Below are 17,553 nucleotides of genomic sequence, written 5' to 3' on the forward strand. Positions count from 1 at the left end.
ATTCAGATAGCAACTAAGGAAGTTCTTGGACACAAACTAACACATGCTTTCCAACACATTCTCAGGTACCATTTGAGAAAGGTAACACAATTGTGACTGTGTGACAGACATTTAGTATATGGCCAATAAAACTAGGGCCACTAACAAAACTAATGCAATTAACAGCAACGCATGCTTTGATAACACGTGTCTCCAGATACAAGGTAAGACCAGTGAACACTTCATTTTCTGACAACCCTGCGGAAGCATTTATGCTTAAGTTACCTTAACATATTTGGCATACATCTGTTCATCCAGAGGAAAGCTTTGGACATTCCTCTCATCTCTGGCATGGAAAGTACCTAGTTTAATCCATTTGTTTGTTGGATACCTAGAAAACAACAAAAAGAATAGTCATCTAATGAAATTCAGAACTCTATAATCCGCTGTTTAAAGACATTTAAGTCTTCCAAAACACCTGTCTGCAAAGTAAGTTATTACTATTTTGAGTTGTGTTACAGCTGCATTGTGCTTTTTAATGAAGAGATGTGTTGCAAGGTAAGACTATTCTCCACACAAAACAAGCTACAGCAAAGTTTCTGGGATTGAAAAAGGATAGCAAAGAAAAAGACACAGGAAACATGGGGAAAAAAGCTAGTAACTGATCACATACACACAAAGAAAATCTGTCATTTCACAATGCATTTCAATTTGCATAAAAAATACACAAATCATGGCTGATAAAGACATTTAATGGTTATTTCATTCTTCATTCAGAAGAACTGATTTTGATAACATACCTGTCACTAATGGACACCAGAAAGTCTTTAGGAGTGGAAGAGAATAATTCATGATTCGCAATGTCAAGTTGTTTTACTTGGATTGGTTCACAAAGCTCAATAACAAACCTTGGAGACAAAAAGGAAATTATTAATAGAAGCACTTCACCTGTAGGATTACACTCCTCGGTCCTTTACTTTGTTGCTCCATCCTTCACTGGGTATAAAAGAACACTACAGAAATGCTATAGAATTAGGAGGCTGATCACTTGCTGACCCCTTCAAAATCAAAGACAGCAAGTCACAGAACTGAAAACTAAGGATAGCAACCACCACTTAAGTCATACCTGAAAGACCAATTATTTATATATATGGTAAATAGCAATAATGCGTCCTGCAAGTATTTGGCAACTGAGGAAAGAAACCAAAAGCTTTACTTGAGTACTCAGCTCTTTTTCTTCTGAATTACAGTTATATCACAACTACAAATGACAAAGTGAATGAAGTTATCTCCTTAATCATAGCACTCAGACATAATTCTACAGGGGACACAATTAAATGCCTTCTGCTAAATCAGTTAAAGCTCCTTACATACATTTCACAGGCACAAATGCACCAAGATCCAGCCAGTTCCACAGTACATGCGCGCCCCCATTGCAATGGAAAACTAGAATTAGCCTTTACATACAGGCAAACCTCAGTAACCTACCAGATTTTAGTACTGCATGGATTTAGCATATAAAGGTCCATATTTTCCATTAAAATAGCAGACGTGCTCTGTATAAAGAATACAACAATTAGTATTTTACGTTGTATGGAAGATGATACCACCATCAAGAGTTTCCCACGCTCTCCCACTCTATGAAAATAAACTTAGTATTTTTTATTATTTATTAGTTCTGAAGACTAATACCAGGTTTCATAACATTTAAGCACAATAATATACAGGAGACAGTATACCATATCAGTTTTGGGCAATCACAGCTTATTTACTATGGTGAGCTATTTTATACAACTTTGTCCAATTTGTATACTGAGCAGATTCTCCTCCCCCTTCCAAATATTTCAAAGAGAAGCTTTTCTCTACAGCAATCCCTCTTAAATAAGAGGGACAGATCACAGTTTACATTCCATTTTTACATAAACCCAAAATCACGAACCCAAACCCAAAAATAAAAAGTGACTTCAAAAATCAGTGTTCAATTTTACATAACTGTTACTTTGCACTACTTTTTGCATGACAGTAAACTGAAGTAATGCATGCTAATAATTAGTGAATGCTTACCTTTGCCTCCGGATTCGCTGCCAGAATTTTGGCACCACACTCTACAGAGGCATAGTTATTTCTGTTTTTCTGAACCTTTTTTGTGGAATGCTGTCCACCAACAGCAGAAGGGTGCATTGATTGACCTAGGAACAGGAAATACTGGTATTATAACAAGACTCACATAACAAATGTTTTCACTTGCAGGGAACTGCTGTCACTGCTTTTCTGTAATAAATGCCATTACTCATGTAATTTTAGTAGGAATGCAAACCTACTGGCTGCATTCTGGATTCAGCTAGTTTCACTATTCAGATTTAAGACAAGATTAAAGCAGTCTGTATTTAAAGGAAACAAACGAATCCTGAACTTACTCTTTTCTTTCTCTACTTCCATGACTTTCTTCTTCCATTCATCAAATGTCGGAATATCTCCAGGATCCTTTGGAGTTATCACAGATGTAGGGTCAATTTCTCCCGTTTTCTTATAGTCTTTCTGGAAGAAAAAAAAAACACCATCAATTGTGAATATTTTTCAATACAAATACTGAAACAGAGATGAATTTTAATGCTTTTTTAAAAAAGCAACGCCTGCTCAACTGCTACATCAAGTCAACAGGAGATCCATCATTTGAATAGATGCTGAAAACTTAGTGTCAAGATAGATAAACACATGATGGTTTCCTCCCAGAACTCTAGACTTTCACTGAGATGCTGACAATTTTTGTCATTGAACTAATCAATTTCAAGTACAACGTAAACATTCTGTCTCATAAAACATCTGCTTTGTCTTCAAGATTTTTGCTTCTCCTCTCCCTAAGAAAAAAAGGTTTCCCTGTAGCAGAAATCTTCAAAGACAACTGCTGCTCATGACAGAATTCCAGAGGTACCCTGGAGTTTCCAAAAACCACAAAGAACAGCAGAATTAGGTATTTTTTTTAAAATTATTTAATGTTTAATACAAAAAACATGTTTTGGACTTGCCAAAGTAATTACACTTTAATTTAACCATAGGCTATACTACCATTTGAAGTCTTAACTTCTTCATACAAACATTTCCAGCACATCAGATATGAAAAAAACTTTTGCTAGGCATTTAAAGCGAGGAAGACTTATTGTTTTGCAGCCAATATTTTACATGTAATTTTCAGAAGGACTGCTTTGTAGGTTGACATCTTTGCACTTACAAAAGTATTTCACACAGTTCTATAACTGAAAGCCCTCAAAAAGAGAGGAATAATGCATAAAAGTGACTTGACAGAATTCCTCATGTGACGTACAGTGCAACAGAACTTTAGATTTGACATATCCAAGTATACATCCCCACATAATTTAAAATGAGAGGGCCTAAAAAAATGATTATTTTCTTCTCCCGAAATTTCAGAAATATGTGATCCTCCCCGGACTATGAGGAAAGTGACAAGTCAAAAAGCCAACTGAGTAAACGATGCTCTTGCTTAACTATTACATAATGCCAACGCCACAATTATTTAATTCAGTCATTAAAGAATTAGGTTATTTTTAAAAACTGCTTTATTTGAAGCATTTTTGTAAGTCAATTTACACCTTTTTTTGTAGTCAAATTCTTTAGAATACTCTTTCTGACTGCATTTTAAGGCACGCTGCAGTCTGTTCAGTGGAAATAACTTCTTAGATAGACTACACATTTAAAAAGTTAACAAAGTTATTAGTGAAAATCTAAATGTGATCCTAAAATTGCAAAACGTGGTGTTACTGTGGCCTTGGACATTCTTTACCTATATAAAACAAATAAGCTTTATGAAGTACCTCTCAATAACAACATAAAGGCAGTCCCACAGTTCAGACTAAGTCTTGTCTAGCTAAGTAACCCAATTTTAACACTGGGCAAACAAGATACCTAGGAAAGAACAACACAGCAAACATTTCGTATTTCCTCCAAGCCTCGTCTTTGCCTCTAGCCATCTGCTTGCTGCTCAGGAACTTCCTGACTCAGTCAAGAGTCAACTTTGAGACTCCCCTTCTACAAGCTTACCTGGACCGCAAACCCCCTGCCTTTCTTTAACCCACGTAGAGAAAGTCAGCATCCTACAGAAAATCCCACCTTAACTACCTATTACATGAAGAACAGTTCTGGATTCTGTTCCAGACGGTTTTGTTTGGTATGATTTCCCCAAAGCTTGTACTGGAAGAGACTTGGCTCAGAAAAACTGAGTTGTGCAAAATGACTGAACTTGCTGCCCTGTTCTTCATTTTAAACTTTTATTGAGAGGGCAATATCACACCCACACACAGTGCTTACAATGCAAGAGCTATGCATTTATACAGTGGCAATCAGAAAAGTGATGGAGATCACTTATCTTTAACACTGTTGATACTTTAACAAAGGTCTTTGTACTCCTGTGCATGCTGAGCAGACAATCTCAGTACCGCTTACCTCCCTTTTTAAGTTCTCAGAGGCATTCAGAGCAGATTTTTGATCTGCCCCCTTTTCAGCTGCTGCAACTTTTGACTCAAACTCAGATTTTGTCTTCTTTCCCTTGCCATGTGAAGAAGATATGTTCTCTATATGTTGGCCTGCAAGGCTGAAAGTTTTAGAGCATTAGGACCTACAAAACGATCACATTTTCGGTCATATACAATATTAAAACACACGTACAAATGCAGATAAGCAAGCACATGCAGATCTTTGTTGCAAGGCCAGGACAAAAAAGAACAGTTACCTTTAAATTATTTAGTCTCAAAACCTACTTCAATACTCACCTCTCTGGTGGACTGACAAAAGAGGAAGGCTCACTCTGAGGGTCAGCCTCAAGTGTCCCACCAATATCACAGTCAGGTTCTGACTGTTCAGCTTCACTAGAGCTGACTACAGGGATATCAGCACGGGAATTTTCTATTGCACTGAAGGAAAGAAATAATATGCTTTTTACCCTTCTGATAATACAAGTAATCCTGCTAATCAACTAGATAAACTAAAGATATTTGAAAGTTTTAAAAAAGCAACAATCTCAGGAATAATTAAGGAAACAGAAGGGGGAATGAAGTATGCCGTACTTGTGGAACAGCATTCCCAGTTGTGCAAGAACAGAAATTCTTCTTCACACATTAGTCCCAGCAAATAAACTCAAAGCTAGCTTCCCGTCTCCCAGAACTCCCACTTACCACAAACACTGCAATGGATAATTTTGCCAATCACCACTACAAACTACAAGTTTCACAACCATCTGAATGCCAGCAATCTTCTTTCTCTTTCAAGAGAGAATCTTAAACAGGAGACTGAGTCCCATCACTAAAAGCTCCTAACGTTACCAAGTCAATGGGGAACAGTCAGAACAGAACTTGGCCAAACGTACACAAGGAAAGGTGTGGCATAACAGAACGTGGCACAGCCTGCCTGACTTTTTCCATTAGTTTTTTTTTCTGCTAGTGCAATAGAAATGATGTAATCCAGTAGATGATTACCTATGCTGCATGAACAGCCTGAACTTGCTTATCTGCCCATTGCTTTAATTCTTCTTTCCCAAGGAGAACAAACATACTGTATCAGGCAAATACTAAGGCAAAGACAAAAAGAAAGCCTCCCTACGTGCTCTTTAGGAGTGATGGAGTGGGTGGGGAGAGGAAGATGGACAAATGGTAACTTTCAGTCAGTAACTTCTGTAACTTTCGCCTCCAGTGCAGGGATGAGTTTCATATTGATCTAGGAGGTTATAAACCAGATCTAACTAAAAGCCTTTATTCTGCTTCCTAAATTTCAACATAAGCACACAGAGCTGCAAAAACACAAACAGCACTTGGGCAACTTAGAAAGTGATCTTTTTGGTTCTGACAGCTAAATTCACAAAAAGAAGCAGCCATAACAAACACAAGGGGACAATTTTAGTACCTTTCACATGATAAAATTCCCTTGATACAAAACAAAACAACCTCACAGGCATTCAGGACTGTAGCATAATCTACCAAACGCCTGGAATACAAGAACTTATTAGCTATAAACAGAATAGTTTCTCTGTAACCCCCCAGGATGTACATCTGAGACGCACACAGGCTAGCTCTGCATGTAACACTAATAGCCAAAGAAAGGTTGACCACTTTGCTTATAATTAAAAAGCTCCACATATTCTTGGTCTTGGTGAATAGATGACAGTATGAATAATTATCAACTTAATAAAATATAGAACAAGTATGAATTGACATATATATATGCATCAGATATATCATATAATCATATATATCACGTATCTCTAAGTTCATATATATAGAGAGATATCAGGGTGTACCTGCCTGGCCTTCAGTATCTAGATTTGGCAGGAGTAGCACAAGCCTAAAAGCTGTAGCACCCCCCCTGCTTGGGGCGCTTTCATTTGTTAGCAGTCTTGCCTTCATTTTTAAAGTGCATTACCAAGCTCACTATGCATAGCAGCTGTTGTCACTTAAAGCCAGAATAGCACAAATTATTTTTCAATAAGCTTTCCACAAATTATGGCTGCACAGATAAGCTACAATGGCAGCAAGAAAGGATTTACTTTGAAATAGTCTGGAATAAAATTACTTCCAGAATATTTTGACTAAGAGGTCCTGCTGCGCTATCAGACCAGTAACACCTAATGGAGCTGCAGTTTGCTACACTGATAAGAATTAACAACTAAAACAGAAAAAATGTTGTCTAACAATAACAAACGCAGCTGAGTCTTTTTAAAAATCTTGTTCAACTATGGAGCTGGACTAAACCAAAACCCTTCTAGGGTATTAAGAGATATTCTGTATTAAAATAGACTACAAATTAGTATTTAAAGTCAAACTGAAGTTTGAAAGAATGTATAAATATGCTATGTCCCCTCTATTCATCCTGTCCTTTCTTCCTGTAAAGAGTACTAGGATCAGAGCACTACTCCCCAGAACTAATAAATCAGGTGCTCTAAAAACAAGTTTCAACACTCCTCTGCTTGATAGTTTGAGTCTTCAGAGTTCATCACTCTAGTATTCTGCAACTACAGTAGCAAGACTATTTTCAACAAGTACACGATACCGAGCTTTTTGTTTTAAATGAAGATCCTGAATCTCCTCCAGCACCTGACAACAGTAGGGCCTGCATCTAGTTATATAAACAAGTTTGTACAGCAGTCGGCAAAAGCTATAAAAAGAAACACTGAAGTTACATTCCAGTTTTGCTTTATGAAAACTGCAAGTTTTGGGAGCTTGATTTTCCAAGGCTTGCGATTAAAGACATTTAAAGGTACTTAAGTGTTAGCCCTAGCAGACTAGGTAAGATCAGTCAGACAAGAAGACTTTCAGACCTCTTCTATGCTAAGACCACTGAATTTAGTGAACCAGCAAAACTGGACACACAAAAAAACAAAGAACTAGGGAATTCTACTTCATTCTTAATGTGTTAAATTTTATCTGTCAAAATATTAGATCTTTATTAGCAGACAAAAGAATAGTTACCCTTCAGCACAAAAGGACAAGGAGCATTTTGTGAAGGTACCTAGAAGTATATACATGTGAATTTCTATACTACTATTCAAATTTGACTGCACAGCATTCCACAAAAGAATGGAAACAAAAGTAGGGACATCAATTCTTGAAGGACTCTGTCTACAGCAGCAGAGGTAGCTTTGCAATACACTACTAAGTACTAGATTTTCAAACAGCTTGGATATGTTTATGCTAAAATTTGGTATTTTTATCAGAAGTCTCTTACTAACAGAACTCATTTAAGACTGCTCTGTTCCCAGTCCTGGAGCAAAACCCAAAACCCTACAAAGTTCATCTTCAACTGAAAGCAAAGGCCATAACTCAGCCATGATGCTCATTATCACAGATGTGCAGCACCAACATCGGGGGCAAAAATCCTGATGTTGAAGACCTGGTGGCTTTTATAATACAGATTACGTAGCATGTAAGTGACGTTGAATTTTCCCCTTTCAGAGCAGCACCTTAAAACTGGTAATGGCAACAGTCGAGCAAATATGCAATTCTTAATCCACAGATTAAGTGATGGCATATTCCATTAGCATTGACATCATAAACCAAAGAACAGCAATGCAATAGCACGTAACAGCCTAGAGAAGTACAGTTCCTCATCCCTGTTAAACCTGAACACGCAACCCTTTTAACATCAGAAAAAGTGGTGTTCTATCAAAGACCAAAACAACGGAATTAAACTTACTCAGGCTGCGAGACTGTAGATATCTCTGAGGTAGGTGAACTGGAATTATTTTCAGTGCTTGCAACTATGCTAGATGAAGCTCCATTTACATCTACTGAAGGTGGAGTCTGAGCTTCAGGCTGGCTTGTTTCACTTACTTCTGTAGCCTGTGAAAACATTACAGATGAACATAAGTTTTAGAAAACTTGAATAGAGAAAAGAGTTCTTGTAAGAACACTTACTACGAAATTTTAACAGTTCAGTAACTGAGATTTCTGTCATCAATAAACCTGAAAACCAGACAGCAGGACAGATTGGAAAAGTTTTCTTTCTTCATAAACCTAGCTGGCATTCAGCGCTACTTCGGGGCAGTTACAACACTTTCATAGCCTACAACAACAGCATAAAAACATTAACTGGAAAAGCATGTGCAACAGCTTTGTCAACCATGAGGAAAAGACCACGAAAAGATAACCACAAGAAAACTAGCTTGAATATTTCAACAAATGAAAACGAGCAGTTCTATTTGCATGCTTCAATACAGTTTGATTTTCATCCTCAGCTGAACTTTGGGGAAAGCTTTCAATTTTAACACGCCAATGGAGGTCAGAAATGCGTTTAGAAGTCTATTTTGTGCTCTAACTTAAACAAAGATAAGTCATTTATCACTTCTGAGAGTTCAGTAGGTGTACTAATTCTAGTTCTTCAGTTTTATAAGCATGTGCACAGCCTAACCAAAATAAGTATTTCTGAATCTGGAAGAGTACACAACCACCAAAACAGGTCAGATCAATTCTTTGTGGCAATAAAAATACTTGAAACAAGAGTCTCTTGTCAATACCAGGATTACTCCGAGTCATCTAACTAAACATGAAGAAGTCTAGGTTTACACCACAGAATTACATATTTAAACTATGCAATATATATAATCGGAAGTACATCCTACTTAGGTTGTCTTGTAACCTACAGAGCACAAATGTATATGTTAAGTCATCTGTAACAGTGGGCTTTGCAACATTTAACACCTGGCACTGACTTAATATTAACAATCATGCAAATAGTTAAAACCATTTGGAAAATGCTTTCATTTTAAACAAAGGAAGTAAAACTGACAAAAGGCATAGAAGATGAAAGCTAACAAGTGACTGCTACAATCACCATGTCTGACCTATATAAAAGATTTCAGTGAGTTTTTTTTAAGAGACATCCATACCTGTAACATCCATCTTTAATTTACCTTGGAAAGATTTACTCAGTACCTACAAATACTAAATTACTATTACTTATGCACAGGGGAAATGCAAGATCTCCTAGCTCACAAGTTTTCTTCTTCATTGGAAATGAGTCTGGCAGCAACCCTACGTGCAAGCGAAATGTGATAGATGGTTACCTATATGGTTACCAAGAGCTTTAGACAACTCAAAATGAAAGACTCTGAAATACAAGAGGCATTTGAAGAGTGTAAGGAGAGTGAGTGAAATAATAGGCTTACCTGGTCAGATTTTGTAGAGTCATCAAGTAGCTCTTCTGTGGAGTAACTCTGCGTACTTGAGTCTGCATGCTCAGACTCCAGTCTGTGACCAGCCTCTTCCCTCTAGTATATTAAAAGGTAAAAAAGTATGTATGCAGTAACAAATGCCTTCTTGTTCTAGTAAGAGGAGCTAGCTTTGGCAGAGACTGATTACTACCTTTACAACCACCAAAACATCAACAAGAAACTAAGCTTTGTGAACCTTCAGAACCACTGCCCATGTACATTTAAATTCTCATCCGTACAAAGGCTACAGCAAATTAAATCAATTCAGTTAAACACCTTCAAGTGCAAGTTTGTGTGCTGGGACAAGTCAATCACTCTGCCATAGTCTGATGTGTTGACAAATCCTCCCTATTCCTGTGCTGCCCAAAAGAGGGAAGAAAAGTGATCCTACAATGGCTTTCAAAAGACAACCATTATAAAAGGACTATGAAGTAACATCTGGCACATGTGTTATAGCAGTCTTATCAGTAAAACTGCAATAAATTCTTAAGTCTGTTGTAACCTTTTTAAAAAGCTTTTGCTTTTACAACTAAAGATTTACTGTCAGGTGCAATGAATTCACAGAGCAAGAATGAATATGCAATTTACGAAAAAAAATTCTATAAACACCAGGCTGTGTAACTAATGAATTTACTTCACTCTCTGAAATATGTGTTTTTAAGGAAAGCAACTACACCATACACAAGTTATTTCTGTGGACATTCTTTCTACAGCAATAATTTAAAATATGAGAAAAATCTGGTAGGAATTCCCATATCCCTTGCTTTTACAAGGGCAATCTAAAATTCTCTGGTCAAACAGAAGCACTAGTGTTTGGACCCCAAAACAGGCAGCTATGCTATACAAGACTAAACACCAATGATGCCTCGAGAAGACATCTAAGGAAAACTGAACAAGAGCTGGAACACTGCTCCTTCTTACAGGACATCTCCAGCAGCCTGGTTAGAAGTAACAGCCACATGCTTAAGACTTCTCACACACCTAAGAGATTTTTCTTTAATGAATAAAAAATTACAGCATGATGTATGAGCTTTCACATCTTTAGGTTTAAGCTGAGAAATTATCTTAATAATGCAGCAATGCTAATGGAACAAAGGGAACAATGCTGAAGAAAGCAGGAAGACATACACCAGCGGCTTCCCAATCTCAAAGCTCACTTGATCTTTCCATGTTTATTATAGCAGCCATTGAACCTAAGCAGGAATTTTTAAAAAACAAAAACCAACACCACACATCATGTGTTCTTATGGCTTTAAAGCACAGCTTGTCTGCCAAATTCAGGCAGCTAGAAGAATAGAACCAAATGCTATTTGGATGTACAAGCAGGCAAAAAAAAAGCTGCCCTAGACATTGAAACGTGTAAGAAACAGACAACAAGAAAGTAAGTCTTTCTAGCCAGACAGCTCACCACTTGCGTCAATTAGAATGTTTGACATGTTTTTCCAGTTTTTATGTGGCATATAGAAATTGTCTTGGAATCAGGACCATGACAATACTACTGACTGAAGGAGGAAATGGGACGCCGTTAACATCAATGTTATCTGTGCTTATCATAGGATGATTCTTTACCCGTGTAAATAAAACTGAATCACCATGACTTTCTGATACAACTCAATTGCTTGAGAACTCGCTATGGAATCGAAATATGCAGAAACCCACCATGGGTTAATCATGGTGGAACCCAGGCCACTCAATAGTGCCAAGCAATGTAGGCAAGAAGGAGACAATCTTATTTTGTGTTTTACATACATATTTTAGCTTTGTTAGTTTTTATTTGATGGAATGAAAAAAGGATGAAGACGGATTTAATGAAACAATTTATCTTAAACCTTCTATTTAGGATAGCAGTCATTCGTGCACTGGGTTTCTAACACAACACAGACACAACGTGTATACCGCAGCTGAGACTTAACAAGGCCATCAGTTCTTATCGTGGTCTCTACAGGGCCACGTACAGTCCCTAATAACCACTTCTGACAGCTGGCACCCCAAATAAAAAAAACACTGGGCCACCATTACTAGCTTGACTATTTGTCTCCCTCTCCCCAAAACCTGTCCAGCTGTACTGTCAGGTAAGAGCAACAAATCGAGTAAAGGAAACAAAACCAGGCGGATATCACGGTTCACAGAGCAAGTGAGTACATCAAACATTCCAGCCAAGAAGGCTATGAACCAAAGTGTATGATTCAGTTTTATTTTTTCAAATATCAAGTCAGACTAAGCAGCTTATTAACATGATTTAACATACCTTTTCCTGGATGTTTTCGCCATCACTTGCCAGGGCACAAGCATCACTTGAAGCATATTGCACTGCAGATGAAAGACTGTCTTCACAAAAGACATGCCAAATAGGAAGCCTGTTAAAGAACACAGAAAAAACAAGGTCAAAGTCTTGACTTTTAATGAATAAATAACATTTTAATATTCCCTCAGCATCGCCTCCCTCAACTTTTTTTTTTTCAGTTGTTCCCAAAACATGTCTAAAAAATAATATCTGTGTACAGTTTACAGATACTTGTTTAGCAAAGCTGTTAGTGAACTAAACTTTAAGAAATTTCTAGCCACCACTACATATATATTACTTCCAAAAGACAAAAATAACAGCAAAACAGTTACTGGGGTGATACCATGTCACAAAGTGGAAGGTGACAAGTTAGCTTCTGCATGACAGAAAGAATGTGAATCAACCTTTTCCATGCAGTCATGGAGTATCTTCAGCAGCATCTTTTTACTAAGGAGAAACTAAAGCCACAGTTTAAAAAAAAAGCCTCTGTTTACTTATTACTTCAGAAAATTCTATAGTGTCAACATCATTAAGCACATTTAAGATAATTAGCAAAAATAAGTTTGCTAGTCAAAAGGCCCATGCGAGAAAACTAATGAAAACAGACCCAAATGGAAAACCAGGTGATGGCTTTACTAACACCTCCACTTTTTTTTTGTACTTTCAGTTCCAAACAGCTTTGCTTTGAGTGGAAATGGATTTATTTCTGTGATAAGGCAGCCAGCATCTATCCAAACACTTGCATGAGAACAGCATCTCACACGGCACATAGCGCACAGCCCCCGGACATTCTAGGTAACATCCATCCAGCAAACCCTTAGGCTTGGAGGCCCAAAGGCCACTGAAGGTCTTCACACAGGCTCTGAGTCTGACCACGTTATACAAATTCAGTGTCCTGTGTGGTTTTCAGCTACACTTGAACACCAGAGTCCCCTGCCACATTAAAGCAAACGATTGCCCAGGAAATACTGACATGACAGCCAGGCAGCCGGTTTGACCCTACATGAATTCACACAACCATCACCTCACACCCTGCAAAAGCAGAGCCTGTCCTACAAAGGGACACATGGCTGCTGCAGATCTTTGTGCAAATAAGAAAATTGGGTACAGCACCCTTCTGACATAAGATCTGAAATCTAAAGCACAGCCTTAACAGTCATCCATAACAGTAACAACGTTAATGGGTCATGATTTGCCTACACCACTGGCATGAGCCTGAGGTTTAGAATTACACCTGTCTTAACAGCTCGGAGATCACCTCTACTGGAAGCATACGCAGCACAGATTCCTCCAACAAGGAGCAATCCGTACTGCACCACACCGCAGTCAGGTACCACATTTTGAGCAGTTTCATGCATGCACACACTCATGTGTAAGCACACCTGTACACAGTCGCAAACTGAGCGCTACTTCTCCAGGCTGGAGGCTGTCACAAGAGCAGGCTTTTGGTGTTGATACAAACCTATTGCTCCTTTTCCACCTGCATCAGCAGGAGAAGCACGAGCCAGGTGCTCACCTCTCCAACGCCAGGTGTCTCACCACCAGAGGAGCAGACAACGAAGCTGTGGGATGACTTACTGGGCTGGAGGCAGGTAAAGAAGGCAGGCCACGTTGGTCACACCTACCAACTCCTCTTCCTCCGAGGTGATGGCTTTCCTCTGAAGTAGACAGAAGCCCTCAGAGGCCAACTGAAGCAGTTGGAATTATCAGAAACTAGCACACTGAGCAGAGGGGTATGGAAGTCCTTATAACCACAGGTTGCAGCAGGTACAGTCTCATGTCCCAGTTAAGCTGAAAATGAGGAGCGTGCACTTGCACATCTTATATCCCTATCTCATCAGGTAGCTAGTTGCTTGTTCATACTAATTGCAACGTTACTGACCTCCGTGGCCTTTCACAGTCCTATTTCCTAACTCTTGCTCAGAACAATTAGCTGTGCTGAAACTCTGAGTCCCTTATTCTTCTGAAACGTGGTTTCAATCATTCTGCAGTGAAATGTTCTCATGCTTTTAATTCCAGCACCTCTGAACTCCTCTTCCAGCTATAATGACTGCCTGTTTCTTCATAAAAATACAAAAGATCCAAAATTACAGAGAACATAACCACAGCTCACTCCAGCCCTTTATTATACATACACACCAATGTTTTTTCCTGTTTTGCTAGTGCTAAGGCAGCAATCTTCAGCGAGCTGTATGGAGCAACATTAAATCCCTTAACACGGAAAAGGAACGAGAGCACTGGCTGTGAACCAGCATTTTAAAACAGGGCACATTTTCACAACCGCATTAATAACTACTTTCGCATCTGCAGTCACAAAAAGCACTTAGCAGAGAAGCAAGACATCCATTTCTAGCAGTATCATCAATACACTGCCTTCAAACACAAGTCATGCTTTATTAGAACACAACTGCAGCGTATAAAAAATGTGAGCAACACGGCTTATATTCGAAAGTTCTTCTCGGTCTGATCCCCAGCTCAAACACAATGCCTCAAGCCTGCCAAGAGCCCTCTAAGCCAGGAAGGGGACCGAGAACTCTTTCGGTGTGTGTACACACGCACAGGACAACCTGGGCCTGCTGCAATAGTGGCAGGGAGGATCTGACTGAGCATCAGGAATGCGACTGCACAGAAGGCAAGGCCGTGTGAGACCGGCCGTTCCTTGGGGAGTGAAGTTTCCCACCTCTCAGGACCGCCAGCACTCTGCCTCCTCCCCATCTGTCACCACCCTGCGGATTCATCCAGCAGGCATCTTTAGCCACAGACTAGTACATGGTAGAGCCCGTAAGGTGGCACGGCACCTCCATCGAGCATTTCTCTATGCCCAGAACAAAAGGAACACAAAAGGCTAGGTGTAGACTCACTGAGAACAGAATCCCTCCCTGAGTTGAGCAAACTCGGGCAGCACGTCCAGTGAAAGCAGAGCAGCTCCTGCAGCTGCACACAGGAATGCAGCCTTCCCTTCCTCATGGCAAGAGCAGTAATTTATGCTGACTTGGAAGCAAGCAGCCCTGATGTCCAGACAGTCCTGGAGATCAATCACGAGATCTACTGTCTCAGGCACAAGCTGTAACTTCAGGTGAGGCAACAGTGTGGGAACACCAGAGACTGCTCCAAACAAGTAACTAACACTTCGTGACTTCACCCGAACACAGAAGTCTTCAATAGTTCCCTTCTTGTTCGGTGTGACTCAAAATAGCAGCTGCTATTAAATCTCTCAGAGAACAAAGAAACTTAAGCACGAGTCGTTTCAGATCATTAGCGTATTTTAAAAGCTGTTTTCACTGATCCACCATGAACTTTTCAGCTTGATGTGCACAAACCCCAAAGCAAAAGCTGCAAGCCCAAACACGGAGGGGGAAAAAAATCCGTACTCTTCCCAGGGCAGGCCCACACTGTGGTTCTCCACTGAAGCAGAAAGTCTGCTCACCCCTCTGAATGGCACGTACACTTATTGCTGTACAGATTAGCTATGCTCTACTGATGGCTGGGAGGGCTTTGAAAGAACTGAAATTCAAAGTGCAGGTGGCTTTGAAATCACAGTGCAGGTTTCTTGGGAGAGACTGTCCAGTTCTAGCTTGCCTCCAACTCTAATTGTGAAGGCAGCCGTAGAGGACTATCAATAGGTGCACTGTGGTGCAGCTCCTCCTAACTGTTTTGACAAGCATAAAAATCAAGCTGAAAGTAAGCAACTGGTAAGAAAAAAGTGAAACATACACGTTACAGCTAACCCCGAAACAAATTTAAATGAGTAAAACCTGAAGGTAAGAGCAGTGTTTCCACAGCTTGATCTTACCAAACAGCCTAAGCTTTTCTTTCCAAAAGCGCCATAGAAAACACTCACATTTGCACAAGATTCAGTTCAGACACATCTTCCTCTAAATGATTCAAGAGTTGCCTTAAATTCTCCCCAAACAAGACCTATTTTTGGACACCAGAGAGAAGCAGCTCGTTACAGCGTAGAGCTGACATCCCTGAGACAGTAATTTCAAGCAAAGGGAAAATAAAAGGAAGCTTTCACGAGTGTACTGATTACAGCACCTCCTTGAACGTGAACGAACAGCCTTTCCAGGGTGACCACCGACATTTCGTACACCTCCCGAGGGTTGTGTTACCAACAGGTGCAGATGCACCATGTCCAGCAGCTAAGAGGGAGAAGGAAGATGTCGCCGTCCCTGCCGCGTGGCACGTCCCTACCGAAAACATTCACAGGATCGGTTCAGAGCAGGCCTCTGCAAGAGGAGCGGGGTGGGTTTGGGGTCTGGAGGGGAGAGAGCCTGCGGAAGGGATGAGGTGCCCCTTTGCTGGCTGCAGAGCTGGCCTTCTCGGTAACACAGTAACCTACCTTGGATAAATCGATTTAAAAGGAGAGAAGTTGTGAACAGTGAGGAAGGCAGGAAGCGTTCTGCTTCCCACCAGCCCTGCAGGTCTCTGGACCTGTCACCAGACACACAGTTAAAAAAAGGCTCCGGGAACAGGGGCTCAGGGGATCCAAGCCCAGGCCCCAGCCAGCCACCTCCCGTCTGCTGGCAAAATAGAGCTAATGGCACTGGGGGATCTTCACCTGGTTGCTCAGTGGGATCAGCCTGTACCAGAAGAGCTCGGCAAGACAGAATTGCATTTAAAAGGACCCGCAGAAGGGAGCAAACCTCAGAGAAAGACGGCCAAGCTTTTAGGATGGCAACGTTACTTCAGCCAGTCAGGGAAAGATCCCTGCAAGGCACTGACAACTGCAGCACAACCCCCGGACACAATACTCACTTCTGCACATGAACTGGAAATAAGCGTTGATACACACACAGAAAAATCATTAGCCTACCTTACTTTTTTTTTTTTTTTTAAACACATACACCATTCATTTAGAAGCCATTTCTTACCACAGAAGAGCAGCGGGCCTTACCAAGACAGCTTTTAAAGTTATGATGGTTCCTTAAGAGAGAAGAAAGCCGAAGACTCCCTCCGAAGACCCAGACCAAGCAAGGATGCTGCCAGAAAGGCACCGACACACCCCATTTCTTACCCCATCCACTAACCGAGGAGCAGTGCTACCTACGTTCTTGCATTCCGGACTCACGTGCCACAACACGACTGAAACTGGAGCTTTTTTGCAAAGCCTTTCCTAACCCTGCTGTATTTTGCAGTTAATTTAGGTTTTTAGTATCCTGCCCACTCCTTGTGGAGAATGTGCTCTCCAGACTGTCCCCTCGTGGGAATGCCACACCAAGGAGACAGTTACTTCACTCATTCAGAGCCCAACAACTTACTTTTGACACTTCTTAATTTCATAGTCTCAGACAATGAAATTCCAATCCTCATAGTTTAAAATACGGCTTTCAGATTTTTTTATTTTTTTTTTTTAAAGTGAAATAGCATGCAGAGGCTGCAAAACAAGGCTGCGCCACATGCTTTACCCGAGTGAACCGATTTAGTGCCCAGAGGGGCAGTCCCGCATCCCACTCTCAGCCAGACGTTGCTCCTGCACCCCTGCATCTGGTCTGGAGATCATGGACACACACCAATGAACTCCGGGGGTGAGGAGGGAGCTTTCAGGTGCTGTGTACTCTGACATAAAAACGCATGA

General features: G+C 40.2%; 1 protein-coding gene across 6 annotated transcripts in view; it reads right to left on the reverse strand.

The window, feature by feature from the left end:
* Positions 1 to 17,553, reverse strand: part of SUCO (SUN domain containing ossification factor) — a 40,778-nt gene that overhangs the window by 17,752 nt on the left and 5,473 nt on the right. For 4 of the 6 annotated variants that reach the window (XM_040565098.1, XM_040565097.1, XM_040565096.1 and 1 more), the window contains exons 2-11: positions 11,940 to 12,048; positions 9,647 to 9,748; positions 8,176 to 8,321; positions 4,764 to 4,904; positions 4,438 to 4,585; positions 2,397 to 2,517; positions 2,044 to 2,168; positions 1,468 to 1,535; positions 780 to 887; positions 265 to 370 (exon numbers count right to left, since the gene is read on the reverse strand). In XM_040565098.1, the coding sequence (XP_040421032.1) occupies positions 265 to 370; positions 780 to 887; positions 1,468 to 1,535; positions 2,044 to 2,168; positions 2,397 to 2,517; positions 4,438 to 4,585; positions 4,764 to 4,904; positions 8,176 to 8,321; positions 9,647 to 9,748; positions 11,940 to 12,048 (1,174 nt within the window). The remainder of the gene's footprint in view (positions 1 to 264; positions 371 to 779; positions 888 to 1,467; positions 1,536 to 2,043; positions 2,169 to 2,396; positions 2,518 to 4,437; positions 4,586 to 4,763; positions 4,905 to 8,175; positions 8,322 to 9,646; positions 9,749 to 11,939; positions 12,049 to 17,553) is intronic. The other 2 variants (XM_040565100.1, XM_040565099.1) reach the window with 1 other exon arrangement.

Source organism: Cygnus olor, chromosome 8 (genome assembly GCF_009769625.2).
Source record: "Cygnus olor isolate bCygOlo1 chromosome 8, bCygOlo1.pri.v2, whole genome shotgun sequence".
In the NCBI taxonomy this organism is placed as follows: domain Eukaryota; kingdom Metazoa; phylum Chordata; class Aves; order Anseriformes; family Anatidae; genus Cygnus; species Cygnus olor.